Source organism: Myripristis murdjan, chromosome 13 (genome assembly GCF_902150065.1).
Source record: "Myripristis murdjan chromosome 13, fMyrMur1.1, whole genome shotgun sequence".
Lineage (NCBI taxonomy): Eukaryota > Metazoa > Chordata > Actinopteri > Holocentriformes > Holocentridae > Myripristis > Myripristis murdjan.
In genome coordinates this window covers 6,871,158-6,899,101 of record NC_043992.1, presented here as the reverse complement: position 1 = coordinate 6,899,101, position 27,944 = coordinate 6,871,158, and the positions used below count along the sequence as shown (strand labels likewise).

Genomic DNA, 27,944 nt, shown 5'->3' with positions numbered 1-27,944 from the left:
CGTGTCCGTTACGCGCACGGTGATTGGGTGAACAGCGTGTCTGTGCGCCGTGCGGGACGGGCGGGGACTCCGGACCCCCGCCGCCTGCAGCGCGACGGCCCGGCGGAGCAGGGAGCTGTCAGCAGCAGCAGAGCAGGTCAGAGGCAGGGCCGTGTCCGCAGCACCATGGGCTCCTCCAGCTCCGACCTGTCCGGGATCCCGGAGGCCGAGCAGCTCATGCAGGAAACTGGATGTAAGTTTTGTGCGTGTTAGTTTGGGATCCGTCATGTTAGATGCACAAAGTCAGACGTGAACGGGGTTTAGATTTCAGGGCGTGAAACCAGGCGCTCCCTCCTGCAGAGCGGAGGAGTTAACCCTGCACTACGAGGACAGTGCTGTATGGTTTTCTAAGATAAATATTAAAGGGGTAAAAGTTCATATGGTTTGAGTGGCAGATTTTTTTTTTTTTTTTTTTTTACATCTGAGTCTCTATAGAGTCATTGTTAAGTCGAAAAGACGCACCGTGAAGTTCCCATGGGCACATAACGGGTGTTTCCCCTCAGTTTTTACAGATAATAACTTTATCATGCATGTGTGCAGTGATATGGCGACTAAAACACAAGTTGGATTGTATTTTAAAAGCGCTGGCTCTTTTGCGGCTGTCCGTGCTGATGAGTCTGTGACAGGTGCGTACATAGAGCCACAACGCATAGAAAGGACACGATTTTTCTGCTCCATACCTTTAGTACGCTTTGATGCCCTATCAACATATAAATGACTTCGTCTCTGACACCTAATAGTGACTTAATCCCGCTGTGAGCTATTTTAACTCATACATAATATCACTGCAATTTCCTGCACACTGCTTGGGCCAGGGTGGCATCCAGCTGTCTGGTTATAGCGACTTTAAAGTATTTTTATGATGTGTGTGTGTGTGTGTGTGTGTGTGTGTGTGTGTGTGTGTGTGTGTGTGTGTGTGTGTGTGTGTATGTGTGTGTAATAGATTTGTTTATCTGCTTGTATGTTCACTTCTTCTAGTTCTTATATTTTTGCTGCTGTAGTATTTGTATTTCGTCCCTATAAAATGCATCATACAGTGAACATGTCATAGTAGTTAATGCATTAAAAGTGACATTAAACTGCTTTATGATATTTTTAATCTCCCTTGATATCACTTTAATGATTCGCAACTCCCTAAAAGAGTCCTAAGAGGTCTAATTTCCATGATTTCCGATATTAATATTTTATATACTCTTTTTATGGTATATCTTTGTGTTGTTGTATAAGTTGTTGTCATCAGACTGAAACTCCCACAGGAACTCAAAGCGTGCCTGAGGTGCTGCACAGAGGGTCTGTGGTAACTTTCTGACACTTGATGGTGTGTTTTGTCCCCTGCGATGGGCTGAGCCGGCAGATAGCAGCAGCGTGAGCGCTGTTAAACTCATCAGTGTTGCTCCATCTGCTCTCCACATCATTATCAGACTGACAGAGCTCAGCTGTGTGTGCTGATAGTGTTGCTGTGAAGGTCAAGCCAGATAACCTCAGTACAGCAAGCACTGTTGTCCGTGCCGGCTCCTAAACGCTGAGTTGTCTCTTGATGGGAAAAGAAACGATGGTGACTGTGTGAAGTATCAGGAGTGGCAGAGGGAGTTGGAATTGCAATAAACAGTTTCAGAGCATTAAAGGTGCACTATACAAAATTTCCTCAGAAATTTTGCATAGTTTTTTTTTTTTTTTTTTTTTTTTTTTGAGGTGCATTCTCTGCTTTATTTGACGATCACAGTAGGGATAGACAGGAAAGGTGGGGGATGACATGCAGAGGGCCTGGGCTCGAATTCGAACCCGGGATGCTGCGATCAGGACTCAGCCCTAACAAATGGCACCTGCACCACCATGTGAGCCACCGGGATGCCCTGAAATGAGGATCCTGAGTTGCTAAAATATGTGAGACAAGCACAAAATTAAATTTTTGAGTTAGGAATTGTTTGCTTATTCTACAGGTTTTTGTCAGTTTAGTCCAAATAGCCCTCAGCTGACCCGAGTGCAATTTTAAAGAGCCCGTGCTATTCAGTTTTCATGGTAAATCTTCTCATAGCTCAGAATGAGAATAAAGTTCCTCTTCCTCCAGTAAACATAGGTAGTTAAAATGTCCCTCTGCTGAATGCACATGAAGACTAAGTCTTTTCAATACTCGATTCTGATTGGTTGACAGCAGCAGCTCCTGCATTTCAAATGAGGTAAACCTGCTGAGTGGAGGCTTTCCAGCTGAAATGCTGCAGATTCAGTCATTCTTCAGTGAGAAAGCCAATTGGGATCAAGTCTAGTTGTGATTTGTTAGGAGTGTTATTTTTTCTGTCTCTTCATCTGTTATGCAAGAGATTACATGCACCACTCACCAGATTTTTACCAAATGCTGTGTGTCTTTACTCCATTTCAGTATTTTCAAAATCGCGCTGATATGTTATTGGTCCAAACAATGCCTGCATCAGTCCTAACTCATTGAAAATGTGCTGACCTTAAACTTGGCCAAACTACAAGATCAAATTTAACCAGGAAATGTCTCTAATCTTATGGGTTATTTAACTATAATTTGCATTTGGCCCCTTTAATACTGCTCACCACTTCACTGTGCTGTGTTTGCTGTGCACTGTGTACACTGTATCATGCCTGAAAGTATATTTTAGGAATTCAGCTTTCACTTACTGTACGTGCAAACAGCAGAATAAGTCAACACTGCAGCGATGGCGACACAAGAAGGTGGACTTATTCCACTGATTAGAGGCCGCTCTGAGCTGAAGAGTCAGCCTGCTGGAGGTGTGTGACGTCTGGACGGCGGGAGTCACCTACTGGGCAACGAAAACGGTTGAAAAATCAAAGTTTTGGGCCACATGAAAGGTTTCCAGAAAGGCAGATCAGAGCAGAGAGAAAGATCCAGAGAGAATTGATCCTGGGAGCGATGTGGCTGTGGCCCACATAGCAGAGCTGATGATGTACTGACTGCTCAAATAATCAATGTCTCGCTCTCTCTCTCTCTCTCTCTCTCTCTATTTCAATTTCATTTATTATCACCACATGTAAAAGCGCCTGTGTTGTGAGGGCATTGAGCATGAGTTGACAGTAACAGCTAAAGCAAGAAGGGAAAGAAAACATCAATTTATTACGATGAATTGATTAAAGGAACAGTTCACCCAAAATACAAAATCCAGATAGTTTCTGTGTGATTTGGCGAGGTTTCCAGTCTGTCCTCCTTCACCCCAATGCTGGTTTTGTTTTGTTGACAAAGTTTATATGTGACAAACTCAACATAACAGCTGTCTCCAAAAGCAACAGCACAGACACCCGGCACAATCCATAGCCCTCGGGGATGAAGAGTTTCTTTGGGAACTATTTCTTTCCAAAGAACACAAACACCAAACACTGCATCTGTCAGCGCCGAGACGGACTGACAGGGGGGTGTACTGTTCCTTTAATGTCTCTCTCTCTCTCTCTCTCTCTCTCTCTCTGTCCCTCAGTCTCTCCCGCCCACATCATCCGGCTGTACGACAGGTTCGAGTTTCTGGACAAGGAGGGCAGTGGACAGCTGAGGTCAGTGTGGCATAACAGAGAAACATGAACTCAAACTGTTTGTGTATATTTTGTGTGAACTGTTTTAAAGGTGGAGGGAATCTTCATCTTTTTATTTGCTGACTTTTGTAAAAAGAAACACAACTGTGACACTTAAATGAATGAATTTTATAAGGAAATCAACTCAGTGACTTACATCCCGCTAATGAGCCGTTTTTGGAGATGTTGGATCGTTATTAATGAGCTTCTGGCTGCTGATTGGGCGACAATATTGTTAGGGCCGCCCACCTCCCTGCTGCCCCGCAGGGCTGCTGAAGTGCGGCTGGACTGATGCTAATGTCAGACTCTATCAGTGATTGGTTGATATTTGATGAGGCCATCATTTCAATAATCATCCAGACTGCAACATGCATAGAACATACAGACACAAATAAAATCAAATACATGACAATACATCAATCAATCAATACATGACTATATCAGTTTAAAATCAAGGTACAATTAGCAGTGCTAAAAAGTGCAAATGTAGGAACTGACAGTGAGATAAAGAAATAAAACAATGAAACACACAGCAGCAGGTAAGATGGAGGGCTTTTGCAGTGTAGTCTGCAAGTAGCTGTTGGAATAGGTTTCAAAATAAAAGCCTCCCTGGCCTTCTCTCTCTCAGGCTTGAAGACTTTGCAGAGGTGAAGGAGTTGGCCATGAACCCGATCGGAGACAGAATCATCGGTGCCTTTTTCTCTCCAGGGTACGTTCCCTCTTAAACCGCTTTTTTTTTTTTTTTTTTTTTTTTTTTTTTTAAGGGAAACTCCACCAAAGTTGATTCTCTGGTTGTTATTTTACAAGAGAGGGTGTTTCCAGACACTTCTGCCAATTTTGAACGAGATAAAAGAGCTTCATTACAAAATACGATATACAACAGCTGGAAAGTTTGACATGTAGTTTAAAACAAAAAGGAAAAAAAGAGAAACATTTCTGGCCTGAAAACTGCAGTCACAGCAATTTTTAACTCAAAGTTCAAAAATTTAAATTATTCACCTTGTAGAGGAAATGGCCATTTGAAATTTAGAAAAATAAGTTTGTGAGTTTGGTTCACAAAGTTCAGCACACACACACACACACACACACACACACACACCAGTGGGTGAGTTGTGATCCCATCACACACAGGGAAGAGGAAAGAAACACAAAAGTATAAGGTGTGATAGTCATGATTAAGACATATTTTCAAAAGTCTATTTTATGATCGATAGAAAAAAGTTCTCTGTCTGAAAATGATGACAGCTGAACTGATGTTGAAAGGAAACTTTTGCAGGATGCTCAGATCATTTAAAACATGACGCTGCGATGTGTTTCAGCTCCAGAGCTGCGCAGGTTTGGACTGTGACTGTATGCACCACTAACTAAGAATGTCATCAATAAACTTTTTAAAACAAAGCTGCTCAAGTCATTAGACATTGTAGGCTTTGGAGGTTGTTTTTTTTTTTTTTTTTTTTTTTGACTCTGAGAGCCACTAAACAAGACTTTAAAACACAGTGTATGCTTTTTCAAACTCCTGCTCTCTGGATCTGAAAACTGTTTTTCCAACTGGAGCGCTTGTCTTGGCGCTTGGCTCTACCTGCCAGCTTACCGTGTCTAATCTGAACAACAGAGAGCAGAGAATGGAGAAAGAGAAAAGAGAAAAGATCAGATTCGATTAGTGTGGCAGAGAGGATGTGTGTTTTTACAGCAGAGATTTGTCTCTGAATTTAGGAACTCTGTAAGTCAGTGTGCTTCACGCTCTATCCTGTGTTTGTCTCTCTCCGTGGACCGGAAGCAGAGGGTTTCCCTTTCCTATGTCAAGAGTATTACTCTCTCTCTCTCTCTCTCTCTCTATCTGCAGACAGGAAACGGTGGACTTTCCCTCCTTCGTCCGGATTCTGGCTCATTTCCGTCCCACTGACAAGAACCGAGCCAAAGACTCGACCCAGCCGGAGCCGGTCAACAGCAGGACCAGCAAACTCAAATGTCAGTCCACTTTGGTCGGTTAAAGTGAGGTTTTCAGAATTTACCCATGATGCAATCCCCCAAAAACAACTCCTGCAAGATAACAAGACTGCAGACTCAGTCGGAGACAGTTCCTACGATATCACGTGTCCAGTTTGGCATCTTAAACTGCTGAAAACAGTTTCTGCACTTGAATGGAGTCGAGTGGAAAGTGAACTGGTTGCTGTGGTTGTTAGTTCTGAGAAAAATTGTGACTGTGGTCAGCTGCTGCAGTGATAATGCATGTGTAGAGCAGTAAAGTGTCTCACACTCTGCCTGAAAACTGAGCGGATGTGATGAGCTGCTGCTGCTTGCTGAAGGTAGTGAATAAACGTTAATAGTTTCCATCAGCTGGAATACAGAAGTCAGTCTGGTACAACAGCCTCAGTGCTAGAAAGTCTGTTCTCCTCGAGTTTAAGTTCTGTGCATACAGGTGATGGAGGCTGAAGGTCACTATGGTTACCATCACAGCATCTGCACCATAAAAACAGAATGAAGTCGCCCAGGCTGAGTTAATGTGAAAGGAAAGAAAAGGAAAACATGCTGCTGGCACAGGACTCAGAAGCTGGATAGATAGGTCTCCCATAACCTTGTTCAACAAAACTGTCTACAGTAATGCATCAAATTAGGATTAACTGACATCATAACTGGAGTTTGCTGAAGTTGTCCGGACTGAGGTGCAGTACAGCCACCCAGTTTGGCCATGTGGTGGCGCTCCAGTCCCAGTCCAGTCTGCTTGGTAGCACGGTAGTTTTTACTACATTAATTCTGGGGCAGCACACACCTGGTAAAGTTCAGGGGAGGACTTACAGGACCAAACCTGGTGGCTGTATCACACTCACACGGAGCAGCAAATACGACTGTATGGGAAAAACAGCAAACTATCACTTTAAAGTGTGTTCAAGTAAAGATAAATCGTGCACACCTCAGCAACACCTCTCCTCTCTCTCTCTCTCCAGTCGCCTTCCAGTTGTACGACCAGGACCGAGATGGGAAGATTTCCAGAGCAGAGCTTCTTCAGGTGTGTATCTTGTGGCATCACCACCAGCACAACATTAGTGTTTGAATGGGTAGATTTAAATGTTGAAGCCCTGCAGAGTTAGATCTACCTGGTATAATTATCTTGTGCAAGGGTATAGGGGTTATACCTAGGGTTCAGACATGGTCATGCCTGTGTTTATTGGTGGTTTCCTTCGTGGGTGAGGCTGGAGGGAGGTTTGAAACTGAAGGAATGTTTGGGGCGTGGGGAAAAAAAAAGGGAGCAGTGAGAGGACGTATGAATTTAAAATGTGTTAAATTAGTAGGATTACTCTTAAGCAGAGAGGAAAAGTCAGGTCCAAGGGAACGGTTCCCCTGCGCTGAACACCTCCGAGCTAAAGCTGTTTTCTACAGCATCGACATTCATCCACTCCTCCATCCCCTTTCTTTGACTGTGTCGCTGTGTGGCTTCTCCTTCTCCTCTGTGAAGTCTACAGCAGCAGCAGCACACACATCTTATTGTATATTACATACACACAAAGAAGCCCTGTTTACATAACAAAATGAGTATGTATTGTTTTACCATCTTAAAAAAAGATTTATATTATATATTGCTGCAGGCTATTCATCACTTTGGCAGCAGCGCATGCAAACCAGTAGATGACAAAACATCTGGACGTTCTCTCATTGTGTCATTAAAAGTCATTTGCATACAAAGAAGATATGTCAGTCATAAGAAAAAGAGTGAAGATTTAGTCAAAGTAGCATTTTCACAATAATACAGGTCTGAAAAATTGCTACTTTTATCAATAAAAGCTCATGAAAATGTACACAATAATGTAAAATGCAGTGAGTTTTATCGGTCGATAACCATGTGAGGGCTTGTTTGACATGAGAGACGTTTAAAAGTTCACACTGTCGCTTTAAGAGATGTGACTGGCTGGTGACCTGTGATTGATAGGTGCTGCGGGAGATGCTGGGGATGCAGGTGACCGAGGAGCAGCTGGAGTCCATCGCCGACCGCGCCATACAGGAGGCCGACCTGGATAGAGACGACGCCATCTCCTTCGAGGAGTTCAGGAAGGTTGGTGGGTCGGTGGGTCTCAGGGCGACGTTTCTCCAAACTGTCGCTCGCTCCTCGGTCTCCTCTCTGGGTTTTATCCTTTATGAGCTCGAAGAAAAGACACACCTGAGCATCGACTTACCTGAACAAAACTTTTTAGACTCGAATGATTTGATTCTGGCCCAGACCCTGAGCTGCATGTCTCCACTGTGCCTGTCTGATGAAGCAGAAATGCCCAAAAAAATCACCTTTTAAAAAAAATTAAAAACTAAATGATAAAGGTTTAGACTCAGTCAATCAAGGCACAATAATTCAATAGTGCAATATTCCGGTGTAGATATAGTGTATATTGGTATACTTTTACATATTCTCAATTTCTTATTTCTGTATGTACTGTTGTAATATTATTGTAAGATTAATGCACTTTTTTTTTTTTTTTTTTACAAATTTCTAGTGCACATATTTTCATATTTCTTATTTTCCCTTTCTATTTCTTATAATTTCACTTATGCATATAGATATATTTTTTTATATATATATTTTGAGCCAATTTCCTCTCTGGGATCAAGCAAGTATTTCTGATTCTGATGAAGGCTTAGACTCAAACGATAAGGTTTACACTTATTTCATAAAGGGTCTGGGCCGCTTGTTTATCCTCTGCAGTGCCTTCAGTGGCCCCTGGAGGGCCCCGGACCCCACCTTGGTAATAATTTGAGTTGGAGTGCAGACGAACACAAAGACAGTACTGTTCATGCGTACACACACACATTCTCCCAGCACTGCCTCTGCATTGTGTTGCCCAGCCAAGATCCTCTGCGCACCAAACTATTCAGACAGCTCTTACCTCACCAATCTGGGATATTCAGTTTTTTTTAATACTTAAAGGATTGATAAACATGTAAAAAAGAACTAGCAACCAGAAAGTGTTGAGAAATTATCACACACTTTTTCAAAAGTACAGTAAAACAGCCGCAGTTTTACTGGAAAATCCTTTGTAATGCAACTTTAAATGTGTGATGGGGTGAAAAGCTGAGAGGCGAGGTGAAGGTTACATGTCGGCTGGAAAAGTAAGTTTGGTCTTTTAAAGCACTTCTCAAAATATATCTCTAAAGATAAAATACATATCAAACACAGTATATCGATCTTTTTATTCTCATTATTGTATTTGGTCTTCTGTCATCTGGGTTTAAATTTTACATCTTGCATTTCTAATTGTTGTTAATTATCTCCACCACCAGGGTTGGAAAGGGGTTGTGGTTTCACCCCGTCCCGTCTGGTCTTTGTTTTTGTTGGTTGTTTGTGTATTATTTTTTGTAAAGTCCCTATTAGCTCATGCAGTAGCTACTCTTCCTGGGTGTTTGTTGGCAGGATATGTCAAAAACTTATGAACTGATTTGTATGGAATTAGGTGGAAAGGTTAGTTGATTTTTCACTCTGATTGGCCAAAGCCGGGTGGGGAAGCGGGTGTCGATTTACATAACAATGCACGTAACGTTCAAATGGATTCTGGCACCGCATTGAGGCTTTGTGGAGAGGCTGGTCATCATGGAGCAAGGCAGCACAGGTTGGTTCTTCATGCGTGGCGGTGAGACTCATTCACTTTTGGTGAAAGTCCAACATGTGGAACTGGCAGGAGCTATTCACTCTAGAGGCTGGTGTTTTTTTTTTTTTTTTCTACTTTTAGATACTGTTTCACTGTTTGCAGCACACGTATGTAGCACATCATCTACAAGTATGAACACAGAAATATACTTTTTTCTTGTTGTTGTTGTTGTTTTGCAGTCGCTGGAGAAAGTGAACATCGAGCACAAGATGAGTATTCGCTTCCTGAGATAAGGAACCGTCCTGCCCTGCAAGTTGATCAGCAAGAGGAGAAGAGAAGATCACTCTCTCTAAAAGCCTGTTCGAGGAGGGAACAGGTAAAACAAGCACAGGTGATAACAAGTAATGCACAGTGATGCATTTTACACTCGACTGATATATGTCTTAATTCGATATGAAACACGCTGCCTGAGCTGCACAGAGGGAAGAACAGGAACTTTGGTTTTCCACATCAGCAGCACTGAAACCCTTCCAGCCCCAGTGAAGAGCCTCCTCCCAGCTCACATGTCTGTTTAATGCATTTGCACTGATCTGGGGAGATTTCTCCAGAGGAAACATGATGGAGGCTCCCAGGCCGCCACGAGAGCCGATGCAGCTGCTAATGCCTTTTTATAACGCACTTGTTTTATTTTAAGGGAATTATCAGCATCTCCGCCTGTGCACTTTTTAAATGTGTAACCAGAGTCCAGTGCCTCAGTTTACTTTCACTGAAGCACTCAGCCGACCTGCAAGTATTCCTGCATGTTTGTTTTAACCCTCCTGTCATACCAGTTGGGTGGGGCTTACTACATGGGTGGCTGTAAAACAGTAACCAGTGCTCAAACCATAATAACTTCATCCTGTCTCATTCCCATTTACATGATTGAACCCATTTTAAAGTCACAATGGGTTACTAGGGAGAGAAATGCAATTTGATTCAATGGGATTGGTGTGACTGTTCAAAAATGTGATGTTGTCATTGGTGCAAATTTTTGTTAAAAAAAAAAAAAAAAAATCAAGAATCAATACTTAGTGATCTTTTTTTTTTTTTTCATATATTGTTAAATGGGCTAGGTGAATATTTATTCTGGTGTGGAAACCTCGTCTTGAAAGTTGAAAAACTCATTTTTCTCCTCATTGCGACTTTAAGAACACACAAGCTGGCAAACAGGAGCCGACTAACTATTAATTTTGGCCGTGGGCAGAAAAAAATAAATTTGTATGTAATCTGAAAGCCTTGACTTTACTAAACGAACTTTCCAATCCACGAGTGTCTAATTCAAGCATTTGTTGGATGGTTTTCTGGTTTTCTGACCAAACCCTCCCATGTGACATCTCAGAAAGGGAAACTAAAACTACAAACAATATTTGCAAACGCTGCTGAGGAGAGGTGGAAGACTCCAGATACATAGCAGGGAAAATGCATGAGGGATTCCAGCTGCTGGACCAAAAAATCATCTCAGTGTGTCAGACAAGTGGTGCTGAAGCTCAGTGGGTCCTGCAGGGCTGGGCCATGTGGACAAAATCAATCAGATTAATATCTTTGACCTAAATATTGATATTGTGATGACACTGGAAGGATGACCATCAGTGCTTTCATAGGATAGTTAAACACTTGGGCCGACTCTGCTCCAGATTTTTCCTGCTGTTCAAACTGAGTTCCTGAGTTTCATTTCACTCCATTTTCTATTTTCACAACCTGCATGCTTTATAATTCTTTTTTTAAGTAAACAATAATGCCATATCATCATTGTGACATCCAGGTAGATCTTCATATGAGGAAAAACAACTCAATCTACTCCCATTTGGCATGTGTGTCATGTGTAATTTGGTCATTTTAATAAATTGTAGATATGTATGTGATGAATTCATTCTTTTTTCATTTATATAAAAGGCCTACATGATAAAATTGTGTATTGTTTTCTGATTTTTTTTTTTTTTTTTTTTTTTTTTTTTCAAATACAGCAGGTTTTTCAGTTACACACCGAAAGGGTCATGACAACAACAACAACAAAAATGTCCTTATGGTTTTCTACATACCTGTGGCTCCTGTCTCTGTGCAAACATCGACAGCATGTGTTTATTAAAGGTCATGTTAATGTTAAGGAAAAAGGGAGCTCTTTAATTTAATCTTAAACCCCTAAAAGCACATGTCTCCGTCATGTCTGTGTGGAAATTTGATGAATCATGTTCAAAGGTTTTATTCCAAAGTTCCCAGTGAACTCAGTTTTGAAGAGCAGCGAGACACAGGAAGCTGCACTTTGGAAAACTAGAATCAGACGTGGTTTTGACGTGTTTACTGATAAATCTCACATAGGAAGCTTCTTTTCCAAAATGGATATGAAACATTTTGAAATAAAAATCCTTTAATTGTACTATGGTCTCTATATCACATAGTCTTAAAACAATGATAAAAGCTCATTTGTTGGACAGGTTACACTCACATGAAATAATAATTAAGTGTAACAGCTGGCAGTGTTTGAATGTCATTTTTAAAAATATATATATGTTTATTAATGTATCACGTATTTGTGTACTTTACTACTCCCTAGTGTTGCAAAGGGGTGGCAAGTTTCCAGTAAATTTCCCGGAAACTGGAAGTTTCCAATATTCCAGAGCGAAAATTCCCGTGGGATAATTTTCCCGAGAAAATTCGGCTCGGGAATTTTGGGAATTTTCCCAAAATTCACTGAGGCATCACTTGCCTCAGTGAAGGTCAGTGTCCATGATTCAACAATAAGAATGAGACTGGGCAAAAACTGCTGACCAAAAAGAACACAAAGGCTCATCTCACATTTGCTAAAAAAACATGCCAAGACTTTTGGGAAAATATTCTGTGGACTGACGAAACAAAGGTTGAACTTCTTGGAAGGTGTGCATCCTGTTACATCTGGCATAAAACTAACACAGCATTTCATGAAAAGAACATCATACCAACAGTCAAACATGGTGGTGGTAGTGTGATGGTCTGGGGCTGCTTTGCTGCTTCAGGACATGGATGACTTGCCATAATTGATGGAACCATGAATTCTGCTCTCTACCAGAAAATCCTGAAGGACAATGTCCAGCCATCAGTTCATGACCTCAAACTCAAGTGCACTTGGGTTATGCAGCATTATGCAGTTATGAAAATTCCTGAAAATTACCTGGAAATTCATTATAATGTAACATGTTTGCATGCATATCTGCGTATAACAAACCAAAATGTTTATTATGTATACATGTATATGACTGGGTGAATGCAGTGAATATAAATTCCTGAAAATTCCCGAAAATTTTGCAATGCTACTACTCCCATAAATTTACAACAGTGACTTTTATGCATTTTCCTTGTTGAATAAATAACTTTTCTCTCTCATGCTGAGGTGATGTGTGTGTGTTTCAGCTTGTTGATCAAAGGTGGACATGAGTGTGTTTCAGGAGTGTCCCAATCCAACAGGACCACAGTTTCAAATTAGATAACACCTTTATTTATTCATTTGTTATTATTATGATATTATTTTAGATAATTAAGCACTGCATTTTTAGTAGTAGTGGTGGAAAAGCAGTTGTAACATAAGTAGAATTAATGGTGATGGAAGTAACAGTAGTAGTACTACCACTACTAGTAGTAATAGTACCAGTAGTACTATTAGCAAAAATACTTGCAGCAATGGTAATAGCAATAGCAATAGCGGTATTAGTATTTATATTAATAGCAGTAAAATTGGCTGTGGTGGTAGTACAAGTAACAGTGTAATTCCCATCAGTGACCAGTAGGTGGAGCTGTTGGAAAATGTTTGTCTTGCCAGTGATGGAAAAAACATCTGAAAGGATCTGGAAGACTGCGCTGCTTCCTAAACACACACACACACACAAACACACACACACACAGGACACACACTTCATCAGCAGCTTGGCAGGATGGTTTGTTATTACAGGCTGTGGTTTTGCAGGAATCATGTGACTAAACTTTCTATTTTCCATTTTGGCATTTTTGTCTCAATAAGAGAGCAAAGGCCCAAGCAGGTGTCAGTGATGGAGCAGTGATGACAGCAGGTATCTTAGCAACAGCCAGTTATCTGGTTTCTCACGGAAACAGAAAGTTGCTTTCCATCATCAGGTTAAGAGACTAAGGCTGTGTCCGAAATCACTCACTCACTCACTCCTCTCTACTCACTATATAGGGAATTCAGTGTAGTGGACTATATAGTGAACTCAATAGCGGACCGTTTCGGACACTACTTCGCTCGTTGTTCGGCGCCGTTCCGCAATGCATGACGGGATATATTGCCTGGTCAGTGACCATCGGATGTCCACTACATTTCGCGGTGGATTGTGGGATACATCTAGTGGACTATATAGTGAACATTAATAATCACTAAACATTCGGACACCCCTACAAAATGGCGTAATCACTATATAGTGCACTTTATAGTGATTAGGGAGTGATTTCGGACACAGCCTAAGAGAAAGACGATTAGCACAGGTAGATTGCCGCTGGAGAAACCTGACCACTGTCCTTTCCTCGTATTTCTGAACAGCTTTTCACATGTGAGTGGATGAGTAAACTCACAGGAGAAACACAAGGAAAACTTGTTCTCCATTCATAAAGAATACTCAATAATTTTAGGTTATTTTTAAAAAAAATATCAGGGAAGGAAAACCCTGGACCCGGTGCTCCCGGCGCTGTGGTCGCACCGCAGCATTCCTCCATCCCTCCACCCACTTACTGCTACACATCTGTATGTTTACGTTAACACGTTTTTGCTTGTTTTTACTGCATCTGTCTTTCATTGAGCCAAACTGCTGCAGACGGTGGTTTTGCCTCAGAAACCACACAAACACATCAGCGATCACACACAGAGTTTGACAACCCAGCAGGCCTGGTGGAAGGGTTTTAATTCTTTACAGTTTTTACACATTCAGTCGCTGCGCTGTCACAACAAAGGAAGGACGGCTGTGATGAAATGGAACAGATTTGTACAACAAAGCACTTGTGTTAGATGGAGCCGGACACTGTCCTCCAAGTGATAGACAGAGCCCAGGGGTGCTCTTCTCTCTAATCTTTGTTCCGAGGCTGGGAGGCCACGAGCAGCCAGTACAGAGAGTAGCAGGTTCCTGCAGAGAACACACACACACACACACACACACACACACACACACACACACACACACATATTCACATTAATATGCTGTTTTTGAGCTGGAACATTTAAATATTAGTACATGCAGAACAAATTTGAAGTATTTTCCTCAATCTCACAGAACCTCAACGCAGCAGAACAAATTTCCCATTCAAATCAACAAACCAGGATGCTCAGCTCCCATATAAACTGATCTTGGGCCAGTTGCTGACTCTGAGCTGAGAGGCTTCAGGTACGAGTGCACAGGGCCGTATGTTTGACGCTCAGTAATATAAATGATAAATGGACGGCATTTCGGTGACGCTTTCCTGGTCTACCGAACACTCAAAGCACCAGGTGCCGCGCTGCTTCCAACATTTGGATGAAAGCTGGGCGTGGCCACTCCTGATGATTGACAGCTGCTCTCTTCTATAACCATGCAAACACTTCCCAGCTGCACCTGATTGGGCGAACGCTTCATCAGTGGGCCGTCCTCCCCCAGATTTCAAACCGGACCAACATGGCTGCTCTTTTCAAAATGTTTCTTTGACATTACAAAAACAGTTCAACAAAATGCCTGAGAAATAAAGCCTGCAGCTGCTGAATCTGTCCTCATTTCAGATCGATGACGGTTCGTTTAAAAGTTTCACAGGAGTTTTCCAGAGGCGGCGAGTCATCAAGTTGCCTAGATCTCATCTTTATGTAAATGAGGAGACGCCGATGTGACGCCCTGTCTGTCGAAACGCAACACAGCGCTACCAGAATGCATCACACAGCTGCTTCCATAGACACTGAATGGGAAGCGTGGACACGGAGCTGAAGCGCTGCTGCCCCCCTGTGGTGACTTTACGTCTTAAACTCCAGTCCATACCTGCTAAAGTTAACGTCATGGTCGCCCGGTACAGCAGCACATCGGTGGTTCCTCCCTTGATGTGGACTGGCAACCCATTGTCCTCCTGTAACCATAGCAACCAAAGTGTTAAAAGACAATAAAAGAGACAATAAAAACGAAGCTGTCTCGTCAGTGAGTAGGAGCTTCACCGGGAGAGTACCGCTGCAAAAGACCTTTCACACAGACTAATAAAAGTGCTAACTGGAACCAAACGTCTTTCAAGAACCATTTTTAAGAAAGTTCTCTGTGGACTCAACTGGTTCGTTAGTGATTTTTCAGAATAAAAGGTTCTCTGAGTGTTTTAAATCAAATGATTGTGGGCAGGTTGAAAACCAGCATGAACATGTTCCTCGACGTTCCTTGTTCCTTCACTGGGTTCCAGACAAGGTATTAAAAATGTCAGCTGTGCCGCTGTGGCATTTCTCCCTGTTTTCTGATGGTTTATAGAGCGAGACATTAATCCATTCACTGAGGAAATAATCTGCACATTAATCCACAAGGAAAAGACTTGTTAGCTGCTGCCACCACCAAATAACTAAAGGGGAACCAGCTCCTAAACAAAGAGGTTCTCCAGCTGCTGATGGTTCTTTGTAGAACCATTTAAAAACCATTCGAAGCTTTATTAACCATATGATACATGAATGAAATGAAATCAATGAATGAACAATCAGTTTTTCTCTGAGACTATGGCTGAAAGTAGCTGCTCCCCAGCTGTTCTGAGGAGAACGCTCAAACAGACGTGTGCTGTGTTCTGTCCTTCAAACTAATGTTCAGCTTTGTGTTTTCCCGTCTGTATCAGCTTCATTCATTTGGAGTGGCAGGCGGCTGCTGACGCTCTTGTTCCTCCGGCAGGGAAGGAGTTAACAGACCAAACTGGGTCAATGCATCGCGCTGGCATACAGCAACAAATATCAAAATACAGGAAAGAATTCACCACTTTGAGCTGGTTCTGGTTCTTGCTCTTGTTATTTTCTCCTTCCTCTGTTTCCTCATCATTAGTAGAAATTTTAAGTTTACTTAGCAAGTTGACTACCAAAGTGTAACTGTAATGCATCGAATGAATTGACATTGTTGTTATTGTTTTGTTATATGTTTAATTATTCAATGTAATTGTATTTTCTTTTCTAAGCATTTTTGTTTACTTGTTGTATTTATGTAAATTTCAATATTTCATTTTAATTTGGACCCAAGGAAGAATAGTCTTCACATCTGTGCAGACTAATGGGGATCCTAATAAACTCCTAAACTCCTAACACACACACACACACACACACACACACACACACACACACACACACACACACACACACACACACACACACACACACACACACACACACTCCTGTTCCTCTCTGTAAGACAGCCCATCTCTGATGTTTTTCTGTGGAATTTCGCAGTATACTGAGGTTTCTAATGAAGCCGTCTTGTTTGTCTGTCCTAATGTGTTCTGCACATTGTTGGAAGGTATTTTCAGTGGAAGTAAAAGGAAAGCTGCACCAGAGCCATCTGGCATCAGGCGACAACACAAATCAAGTAACCGCTCCTTTTAAAGCCACTCAAACTCTGCAACCAGAGAGACCCAACAGAGAAGAGGAGGCTGTCAGTAGATTATCACCTCTTCTGTCTACTGTTTAGATGATAAATCCCTGTGGGAAATGTGGACTAACATTTTGAAAGATGCCAAAAATAAAGCTGTGATGAACAAAGCTATGCTATGGTTTGTTTCAGAGGTTGAAACACATCCATCCCCTTTGTGAGATTTTATCTTGTAGATGTTTTTAATAACATCGATTAGCAGTCAGCAGATGACGGCAGCAACACGCTGATGACATTGCTGTTGGCAACAAGATGCTGATAGCAACAAGATATTGATGGCAACAACACACTGTCAGCACCGAGGAGCTGACAGGAACGAGGCGTGCTCGCTCCATAGCTTCTCTGTAACTTGTGACTTCATCTTCTCTTTGTTTTGTTAGGAAAGTCCCTGTGCCTTTCACACTGCTGGTTATGTTTCTGTTCTGTTGCATTACCTGGTGCATTTCTGTGCCTTTTCAGTTTGGTTTGGTCTTTTTGTGACTTCCTGTCTGTCTTGTAATGTACTGCCAGGAATAGTTTATGTGCCTTAAGTGGATGTGTTTTATTTATTTATCTATTTATTTTTAATCTGTGGTGGTGTGTTATTTTGAAGTTGCATTTGAGTTGGTTCAGTTCAGTTCAGTTCAGCTGAGCTCAGTTACCTGGAAGAGTTTCTGGGCCTCGGGGACTTTGTTCCTCAGCTGCCTGGCGGAGCTGCTGAAGGCTCGGCCGGCCAGCAGGGGAACTTTCTGGAAGGACACAGGGAGACAGCAGGGTTATAAACTCTGTTAAAGCATCCAGACCTCTGACAGATGGATGAGGCACAGCTGCAGGACAGTCGGCAGGGTGGGGAAATGATTCAGGAGTCCATCCAGAGGAGCAGGGTTCAAACCCCTGACCCTGAGGGTGCTTGAGGAGGACACTGAACTGCTACCAGCTCCATCCCCTGACCCCCCCACCCCGCACACCCCACCCTTCCTACCGTCCTCCACAGAGATCAGAGCAGCAGCACTGTCTGTCTGAAGAAACTGGCTCAGACGGGATCAAAGAGCTTGAAGACACCTTCACAGTCACGATGATGTCAGTTTGTCAGCCTGTCAAGCCCTTGGAGACCATGGACCATGAGTCTGGGCTCTAAAGAGACATGCACTTGACCCTGACCTTGAAAATAAGCTGGCTAGCTCTTTGTACTTAGCAATGAAAAACAGAAAATGGGTTTTCTGTTCAAACTGTGGAAACTGCAGATAACTCATTGGTCATCATCTGCTTTACACAAACAAGCTGCAGTCATAATATTATCACAAGCCAGTTGGCCTCCATGCTTCATCCAACTGTGAGCAGGAATAAATGGCCACAGGAAATACACATCTACTTCTGTCATACGTTTGTTTAGGAACAGCTGCACACAGTCCTGGACGTCTGCCTTCCGTTTACATATCAACATATCAACATATTAACATATCAACACATGGGTGGAGGTTGTTGAATCTCATTGTTCCTCACTGATGTTTCTGGTGTTTCCTGGAGTTCATTTTCCTAACAAAAGCTAAACAAAAGTGAAACTTGGTTGATAAAAAGCTATGAAAGAATTGGCATTGTTGTTAGCGAATAAAAACAAGACTAAAATGCCAGAATTATACTAATGAAAGCTGAGAATGCCTGACGTCAGTGTGGACGGGCTCCAGTCATCAGTTTGCAGGCCGACCACTGGACAACACAGACCTGACCAGAAGATTAAAGATAAAATTAGATGATTGTTTCCTGGATGGGACTTTTGATATTTAGTGCAGCAGCCCTGTCATAATAAAACTGACAGGGCTGCTGGTAGACAGGAAATATAATGATGTAGAGCAATCAATGCATAAAAGGCACCAACAAATAATTCAACAAAGAAATTATTAAACTAATTAAACTATTGTCTGTTTTATAGAGTAAAAACTGAAGCACTGACTGGATCTAACAAGATCCTAGTGACTAAAATGTGAAATAAATAAATAAATAAATAAATAAAATGCATTCCAGTCAAAAGACTAAGACAAACTAAATCAGTTTTGTTTTGTAATTCTGCAATAAAATACACAATGAAATGAGGAGAATAAATAATGAATGAATTGAATGAATGAAAATTGGGCAAAACAAAGCAGATTTTGAAGGAGACAAACAGGACAGACGGTCATATGACACTTCACTGACTGTGAGATCCATTTGTAGCAGCCTAATTATTATGTAAATAATTAATAATAATAATGTCATTACAAGAGATAATAACAATACTATACTACTATTTTTAGTAATAAAATCAATAACAACAATACAAATGACAAAAATATATTATTAGTAGTAGTACTAGTAGTAACAGTAGTAGTCATGCATATAATCAATAAGGATAAATGCACATATTTATACATAATGCACAATACTTTTGCACAACACGGTACTTTTTTTTTTTTACAAATTTATAATGCACATATTTTTGTAGTTTTTCAGAAATCAGAAAATCATAAATCATAAATACTTTATTGATCTATTTCATTTAATTTCACTTATGCTTATAATTTAATTCTTCTCTTGAGAATGTGAGCAGGGGATCAGCAAAGTATTTCTGATTCCGTTTCTGACAATAAAAAAGATGATGATTGTTATAAAAACAGTGTGATAAGTGTGATGTCTCCTCTCAGCAGGTGCCTGTCACTTTAAGGAGGCCGTCCTGCTTGGAGTACCAAGGTCACAGCGGGCAACAGGGGCACGACTGACGCCTCCGCCAGCCAATCACAGCCTGCCAAGCTCACGCTCCCACCAGTCACAGGCAGGGGAGGGACAAGGCCCGCCCACATGTGTGTGTGTGTGTGTGTGTGTGTGTGTGTGTGTGAGGTATTAGTAATGGTAAACTGTGCCAAGGGGTGAGACGTGACCACCGTGACAGGCACAGGCTCAGCTCCTGTCCCGCTGGCCTGATCATACAATCTAAATATAAAATGTGGAGTTTGTAACAGATTATCTGCAGATGTTTCTTCCTGTGTCTCAGTAAACTACCTTGACTTCACCCCGAGTCTCTACCCCAAACACATGAGGAGTCAGCTGAACACACTGCTGGCCAGCCTCAGTCAGGCCTACAGCCACACACACACACAGGCCGTTCTTTCCTGTCTGAATTTGTTACTTTCACCTCAAAAGCACGACTCAAGGGGGGTCTTGAAACCACGACCTTTGAATCACCTCTCCTGCGTTTGACTAGAAGTCCAACACGCTATCTGTTGTGCCACAGAGCCACATGTAGCATGAACAACATGTATGTAGCTCAACACAAGTTAGCTCAGTTAACCAGGCGTTGTTAGCTAGTTAAGCCTGACATCATCTAAACAGAAAATCGATCAGGATGATTGATGAAGAGATCGGTTCAACTCAACTCTCAACTCAACTCAACTTTATTTATAAAGCACTTTAAAACAGCCGCAGCTGAAAACAAAGTGCTGTACAAAAAAAAAAAAATAAAACAAACAAACAAAAAAAAAAAAACGAACACTTAAAACAATAAAACAAATAAAAAATAAAACACAGTAAAAAAGAATAAAACAAGCGCAAAGTCTCATGCTGGGTTCAAAGCCACGGAATAAAAATGGGTTTTAAGACTAGTTTTAAAAATGGACAGTGAGGAGGCCTGTCAAATGTGCCAAGGCAGGTCGGTCCATGATTTGGAGGCAGCAACCGAAAAGGCTCTGTCCCCTCTGAGCTCCCGCTTTGACCTCGGTGCCTCCAGGAGCAGCTGGTCAGGCAACCTGAGGCACCAGACCAGGTTCAGACGTTAACCCGCTCTGCTGAGACGTTCAGAGAGAAGAAGACGTCCAACATGGCCACCACGGGGCAGGTGAGAGGCCGGGGGGCACAGGCCACCATCTGTGTGTGTGTGTGTGTGTGTGGAGCCTGGCTAACTGTGTCCCCTCTCTAAGGACAAAGAGACAAACATTGATGGCAGATGATCCGGTACAGAGAAACAGATCCAGGGGAGCGAGCGAGGCAGGAAGCTGCTCAGGCTTTTACAGTCTGACAGATGAATCCTGCCAAGCTTCAACATGCAACTCCTCCACAGAGGTGCAGCTCACTTTCCTGCACACACACACACACACACACACACACACACTCACAGCGTCGTACAAAGGTCAGGCCTGCTCGGCTGCCCTCGCCTAGCTGCCAGACAAACACGCCGTCGCTAACACCACTAATCTCTTCTTCTTCTGCTTTATCTGAAACTGTTTCTTCAACACGAGAGATGCAGACAGACAGACAGACTGACAAACAGACATGAGCAGAGAAACAGACAGTTGTAGTTACCAGAAGGTGATTCATGTCTGTGGTGGTGTGTGTCGCCTGCAGCTCTCACACTTCAGGAACTAGCTCTGTCCCTCACAAGGACACACACACACACACACACACGTATCAGTGTTGCTGAATCCCTGCCAAACTATGGTCCGCTGCAGAGGCCAAACTGTCTGCGCTCGACAAGGGACATGAAATATAAATATGTCCTGGTGGTGCTGCTGCAGCTGGAGAAAACAGACTCGTCACCCAGCTCGCCACGCGTGGGGTCGGTCGTGACACGCTGCGTTTGGGCCATGTTTGTTATTAAAGGTGCACAATGTATAAAACTGAGGGCTGAGTGAAGTTAGGAGAGTTCAAACTCAGCTGATAAAAATGTTTTTTATTTGACAGCTGAGTCTAAAGGGTCCTCATTTCAGCTCAATTTAAAGGTGGAAAGAGAAGGATTTTATTACAAGCGTTACAAAAAAAAAGTGTACAGACTCATACAAAGCTAATCCTCTCCATCATGACTGTGAGCCACTCGCTGTGTGTGTGTGTGTGTGTGTGTGTATGTGTCTGCCTGGATTTTCTTGTTTTGCTGACCTCGGGACTCTTCTGGGCGTCATCTGCAGAAAAATTGAAAAAAATCATCATTGTCAAAATTGCAGAAAAAAGGAAATGTAGCAAGGAGAAACGGCGAGCGGACAGAACTTGATCTGGGGTTGAGCTTTCACCCGCTGGTGAGCCCTGAGAGGAGAGGAGAGGAGGAGGATGAAGAGCAACGTCACGTGGGACTGTCTTCTATCGGACAGGGAGGTGCCAGACGGACAATTTTTTTCCTAGGACGGTGACAGAATGAACGCCGGTTTGGTTTACAAACCACCACAACAAATCCTGCTCATTCTGCCTTTGACAAATTAACAAATTAATGCAGTGAGGAAAAAAGGGACCAGAGTGGAAAAATGAACCTCATCGTTCTCTTACATTTGCTAAAAATCTGATCAGCGGGAAGTGTTGTTTTTACCCAGGGACCGGTGTCCTGAGCAACACACAGCCGAGCCCGCTGCTGTGCGGTATGGCCGGCACCACTCCAAACATAAAGTCAGCCCTTAGACAACAACCCACTTTTCCTTCATTTCATTTTCACTGAAACTTGTGAAAAAGGCTCTTTCATCAGTGTCATCAATGCAGAGCGTGTGTGTGTGTGTATGTGTGTGTGTGTACAGGCAGGCCAGGAACGCATGTGACTGTAGGCTTCCAAGAATGTACTTAATATATATCAATCTAATGTATTTGGAAGTAATGAATGGAAATGTGTCAATAAAACCTCTTTTTCTTTTACTTTATTTAAAATGCAGCCAAATTGCGTACATGTAATTGATGGTTTTGTTTCCTGTAAGGCGCTGCTGCCTGGAGAACGCCACGTTTCAAGGCCCTTGAGGGTCTTTAGTTGAGTCACTTTTATTTCTACAGCTCATTTAAAAACAACAGGAGTGCTTTATAATTATGGCAGAAAGATTTACAGTACAAATGTACAAGATTAAGAGAGTAATGCATGTCAAGTTATTAGCTTTATTTCAACACCTGCCCAACTTGAAATGGCCTGGTTCCATAAACCCCAAAGGACGCTAGGACAACTCTTCCATTCCAACTCAAACTTTATTTTTATGTTCTTGTTTGGTGATTTGTTGGTTGAAGTAAATCAGGTTGAAAACCTTGAAGACACAAAAGAAACAAATTAGTTACAAGTTAGTCATAAAACAAAACAAAGCATCCATAAGTTTCTGCCATTTTTTCTTTAAAAGTGATCAAAATGATTAATCAGTTAATCAAAAATAGTTACTGATTAAACTAAACCCAAAATGATCCTCCAACCAATTTTTTTTTACAGTGCATCAGTCAACATAAAAGATAGAAATCAATCGATCAATGACTATTTTAACTGTTTTAGCTCTTAACTATTTAACTATTTTAACATTTTATAGTTAAACATTTTACATTTAATAATTTGTAATATATAACTTCTGCAAAATTTCCCAAACACTTCATTTTCTTTTTAACAAACAACTTTAAAGAGCTGCACATTTCCTAAACCCAAATCCAAACTGAAATGCATGCTGCCGCTGTCAGCATGCCTGGCAATTAAGCAAACAATTCCTACAATTACAAGAAAAAAGTATGTTCTCTGTAATTTATACATACATTTACAAGATGCACAGAGTGAGGAAGTAATTGCCAATTTTGATAATCGATTAAGTCATTTACCAAATTGAAAAGTCAAACAATTAAGTAGGTCATGAATGAACACAAATATCACTAACATCAAATATCATCAAATCAAAGTTTCAACGATACCAGTGATGTCTTTGAGAGGAGCCATGTGTTGAATTGCCTTCTACTCTTGTTGAGGTGTTTCATTGTCCATCTCCAGTGCAGATTGAGTGCTGCTTTCCTCACAAGTGCCCCGATTTCAGTGATTAGCAGCCTGCTCTGCCCTGCTCAGTGATGGATTCTGGGACTTGTAGTAGAGTAGTGATGAGATGAACTGAATAATCCAGAGGTTTTGCTTCTCTGAGATTTATCTCAACACCTCCCACTTGAGCTCTTGGTTTTTTGAACCAGGAGGTCACACAACTCTTTTAAGCCTCTGGCTGTTCTTCAACAGGAAGTAAGATAACAAGGCGTCTGACATCCCTATGAAGAATTGTGGCAGGAATTTTTGATGAGAGCTTCTTGGTTCCATCACTGTTTGCCCCTCCTTTGATTGGCTTGGTAAGTGAGACAGGGTAGCTGGGAAAGGTTTTAACTAGGGCTGGGCAACAATTAAAATCTTTAATCGCAATTAATTGCATAATTTGCCTGATTAATCACAATTAATCGCATTGCATTCGCAAAATCCAATAAGTATTGTAAAGAGCACTTTTATTTCAATGTTCTGCTGCCATATAAACGAAAGTGCCATAACATTTGTTGTGCAAACACTTTTAACATCACCACTTATCAGTAACACATATTTAGTGTAAATCTCAACTTAAAAAATGTCATAATAATAATAATAATAATAAATAAAATAAATAATAATAGTAATAATAATAAATTAAAGCTTATTGCCACTGCCAGGACATTCTCTTTATGAAAAAAAAAAAATCTACCAACAAAATCCTGAGCCACAATCAGGACAAACAGGCAATTTCTGAGGTAACAGCAGAAACTTTTAACAGGGAGCAGCATTACCAGTCTATGTTCAATACCAAAGTGTGAAGCACAAAAAAGTTCACTACTGAAACTTCCTTTACAGGGGACTAGAATGTAAAGCGCATGTTTTACTGGACTTCTGTTTTTTTTTCTATTCCTCTGCACTAAGCCAGTTGCTAAGGCACACACGATTATTTACATTTTCATAAGATAAAGAAGCTCTCTTTTTATTTTGCACAATGTGACCAGCAAGAGAAAACAACCTTTCACAAGCGATTGTTGCGCAATCAATAATCAACCATGTTGTCTGTGTCGCTGTCCGTTGTGCTGCTGCAACCGCGTATAAACAAAAGTCTGTTTATAATGAAAGTACAGCAGTCTGTGTGCGCGGGGATCCGGCAGACCTGGTGCTGGCCGGCACCGCGTCAGTACAGCCAGCACCGGCCGCGGCACCGCGCGGTGTGCGGCAACCCGGTCAGGTCTATTCTGCTGGATCTGCCAGGTGCCGCTCCGGCTGTCAGTTGGACCTTTCTGAAGGAGGAGGAAGTTACCTCCGAAACTGTCACGGTAAATAAACATCCCATGTCTGATTAAAAGGACCAAAAACGTCTTTTAGTTAAAAGGAAGACATGATGAATGTATTTGAACTACACTGATTTATAATGTCGTCGGGCCATGCCTGTGTCTGTTTCAACGTGATGACGCGCACACCAGGGGCAAACGTGCTTGGGCGCGTTTGGGCTTTAGACTGAGTGCAACAGACTTTTACAAAATAAAAGCATGTGAGCAACATGCGTTAATGCGCGATAAAGTAAATCGGCGTCAATAGTCTAATGAATTAACGTGATAATAACGCGTTAACTTGCCCAGCCCTAGTTTTAACATGCATATTTCTTACAATGCCTTTGCCATCAGTGTTGACACTGACCACTCTGGCCAACTTGTATTGATCTCTCAGGGCATTTTGGTCAGCCAGCCAAACCACATCTCCCATTGCAACATTTCGCTCCTTGGTGTGCCACTTGTTTCTTACAAACAGATTAGGACCAGCCAGCTGGCACCACTTCCCAGAATCTGCTGACCTCTCTCTGAATACTTTGGAGTCTCTTGTATGGGTAGCCATCAAAATGAACGTCTCCTGGATCCCCCCGAGGACTGGTCCTTCCTAGTAACAGGGAATTGGGGGTGATATACTCTACACAGTCTTCCCTGCTTTGAATTCTGGTGTCAATGGGTCTTTCATTTGCCAGGTTGGCTGCCATGAAGAGAAATTTTTGGAATTCCCCCCATGTGAAAACTCCAACTCCGCAAAGGTTGCTCAAGGCCCGCTTCACTATTTTGACAGCTGCTTCTGCTGCTCCATTCCTATGGGGAGAGTCTGCAGGGTGGATTTTCCACGATCACTGCGTCCCATGTCTGGCAGCAACAGCTCAGGCCTGTTCAGTTGGTCCAGAAATTTATGCAGATGCTCCAGAGCAGGTTTTGCTCCCACAAAGTTCGTTCCTAGGTCAGACCACAGTTTCCTGGGGTGTCCCCTTAGTGAAGTGAACCTCTGGTATGCCAGCAGGAATGCCTCTGATGACTGATCACTGACTACATCAGTGTGTATAGCTCTTGAAGCCATGCAACAGAAGACAATTCCCCAGACTTTGAGCTTGACTCTTTTTTTCCTTAACCTCATAAGGTCCGAACAGGTCCATGGTTGTAAATTTGAATGGTGCAGCTGGGCCTGATCGCTCTGGTGGAAGGTCACTCATGATCTGCTACACCCTCATGGTTTACTTTGTGGGCTTCTTCAGCCAACAAAGTTGACAACCATTCTTCGTATGGTAAAACTGGCACTGCAGTTTTGTCTTCATTGAATATCTGAATCTGGCCTCCACAAACTAGGAGTCCAGAGTCCACATCTCTGTATACTGCCAACCTGCTCAGAGTGGTGTGTGGGAATGTAACACCTTCTTGGGCAGCAAGGAAGAGGTCTCTAAGCGCATCCTCATGTTCTTCTAGAGTCAGCACAGCTTCCTTGGCCTTTTCTTTGATTGACCTTGCCTCCCACCCTTCTTCTCCAGCCACTTCTTGGCAGCTCGCCACACCCAGGCGATGACTTTGACCAGTCTGGACAGGCTGCTGAATTTTTTCACATCCAAAAGATTCTTTATCACCCAGCCAGTAGGCTTCCTTCTTGGAAGAGGGGATGGATTGGATGCAGTCTCCTTCTGAATTACACTTTTTTGACTTTCCTGAGGGGCCTGCAGGTGGTCCTTTCTCTGATCCATTTTTGCTTGAGCTCTTGTCAGTGCTGCTGAGAATGCCTTCCTCTATTCCTTCTGCCATGTGGAATCCTCCTTCAAATCTTCAGGAGTGCCTCCTCTTGTAATGATGTCAGCAATGTTCAGGTCCCCAGGGATCCACCACTAGTCTTGCGCTGGTCCAGACTTCTGGATTTCACCCACCCTGTTGGCAAAGAAGGTCTGGTAACCATAGCTGTCTCTTTGACTGGCCCCCAGGACTGTCTGACTGTCAACTAGATGGAACCATCTTTCAATATCCATCCTCCCATGCTTCTCAACATATTTCCTGATCCTGGCTGCAAAGACAGCCCCACAGATTTCTGCTTTGATGGCTTCTCCCTTTTGATCCAGTGGCGTTAGCTTGGCTTTTGACTCCACAAATCGGACTTCAACTCCGTGACTTGTCTCCCACCTTAAATACATGACAGCTCCATAGGTTTTGTCACTTCCATCTGAGAATGTCATCCCCCATGGTTTGCCTTTCCAGTCAGCTGGTGTGAGGCTCCTGTGGAATTTAATCTGTCCAAGCTGCACATATTCTTCAAACAGCTGAATGGCTTCTTCTCTGAGGTCTTCTGATAGTGGTTTATCCCAGGTTTCTCGGGTCAGCTTGCCACCACCTCCTTCCTGGAATGCTCTTCTGACAAGGATAGCCCCCTTCTGTTTGGCAGGTGTAACTAAGCCAATTGGGTCGTAAACCCCAGCTACCTGGCTCAGGAGTCCCCTCCTAGTCAGTGGGTTCGGCGTCTCAGGTCTCACCTCCTCTTTGAGAAGATCCTTGCCAACTCTCATTTTCTGTTTCCTTTTGGAAAAGTTAATTGAAGTTATCATGTAGAGTTTGTCCTCCTCCACTTGGTACCCAATGCCCAGGGCTTTGTTGTCTTCATCCCTCATTTGATTCTGAAGAATTAGGGTTTGACTTTGTCTTACTTCCTTTTTCAGGACTCTTGCTTCTGTTTCCTGCCTCCCACTTTCCACTGACTGGACCCATGGTTTGAGAAAGAATCCTCCAGCTCTTAAGATTTCCTCAACTCCTTCTGTGATTTTGTCCAGTTTCTTCAGGTCATTGTGAGAGGTTAAGAGGTCATCCACATAACTGTCCTCTTCAAGGACTCTGCGTTCATCCTCCAGGTGAGCAAAGATGGGCAGTCTTGCTGTTAACCACATAGCTAACTGTGCAATGCAACTAGCTGGTCTGTCCCCATTACTGACTCTTGTGAAGGCATATTCACTTATCTCTTCATCTGGACTGTCTCTCCAGAGAAATCTGTGCAAATGCATCTCACGCTCTTCCAACCACACTGAGTTATCACTGATTCCTTGGAATTTGGATAGAACAGGTTTTAATTTTGAAAAAAAAAAAAAAAAAGTGAGTTAAATTACAAAATCTGGTATATCAT

The 27,944-nt window shown here is 42.3% G+C and overlaps 2 protein-coding genes across 2 annotated transcripts; one reads left to right on the top strand and one right to left on the bottom strand.

Annotated features, from left to right (window-relative positions):
• The first annotated feature begins 148 nt into the window (after positions 1 to 148).
• Positions 149 to 10,166, top strand: chp2 (calcineurin-like EF-hand protein 2). Its single transcript, XM_030067385.1, has 7 exons — positions 149 to 232; positions 3,492 to 3,564; positions 4,211 to 4,291; positions 5,426 to 5,550; positions 6,528 to 6,589; positions 7,508 to 7,630; positions 9,392 to 10,166. The coding sequence occupies exons 1-7, from the start codon at positions 166 to 168 to the stop codon at positions 9,443 to 9,445; spliced, it is 585 nt and encodes a 194-aa protein (XP_029923245.1). The 5' UTR covers positions 149 to 165; the 3' UTR covers positions 9,446 to 10,166.
• A 3,895-nt stretch (positions 10,167 to 14,061) lies between these two features.
• cox7a1 (cytochrome c oxidase subunit 7A1) lies at positions 14,062 to 21,166 on the bottom strand. Its single transcript, XM_030067388.1, has 4 exons — positions 21,092 to 21,166; positions 17,425 to 17,511; positions 15,167 to 15,251; positions 14,062 to 14,290 (listed from the first exon to the last, which is right to left on the bottom strand). Exons 1-4 carry the CDS (start codon positions 21,104 to 21,106, stop codon positions 14,232 to 14,234), a joined length of 246 nt encoding a protein of 81 aa, XP_029923248.1. The 5' UTR covers positions 21,107 to 21,166; the 3' UTR covers positions 14,062 to 14,231.
• Between the last annotated feature and the right edge of the window lie 6,778 nt (positions 21,167 to 27,944).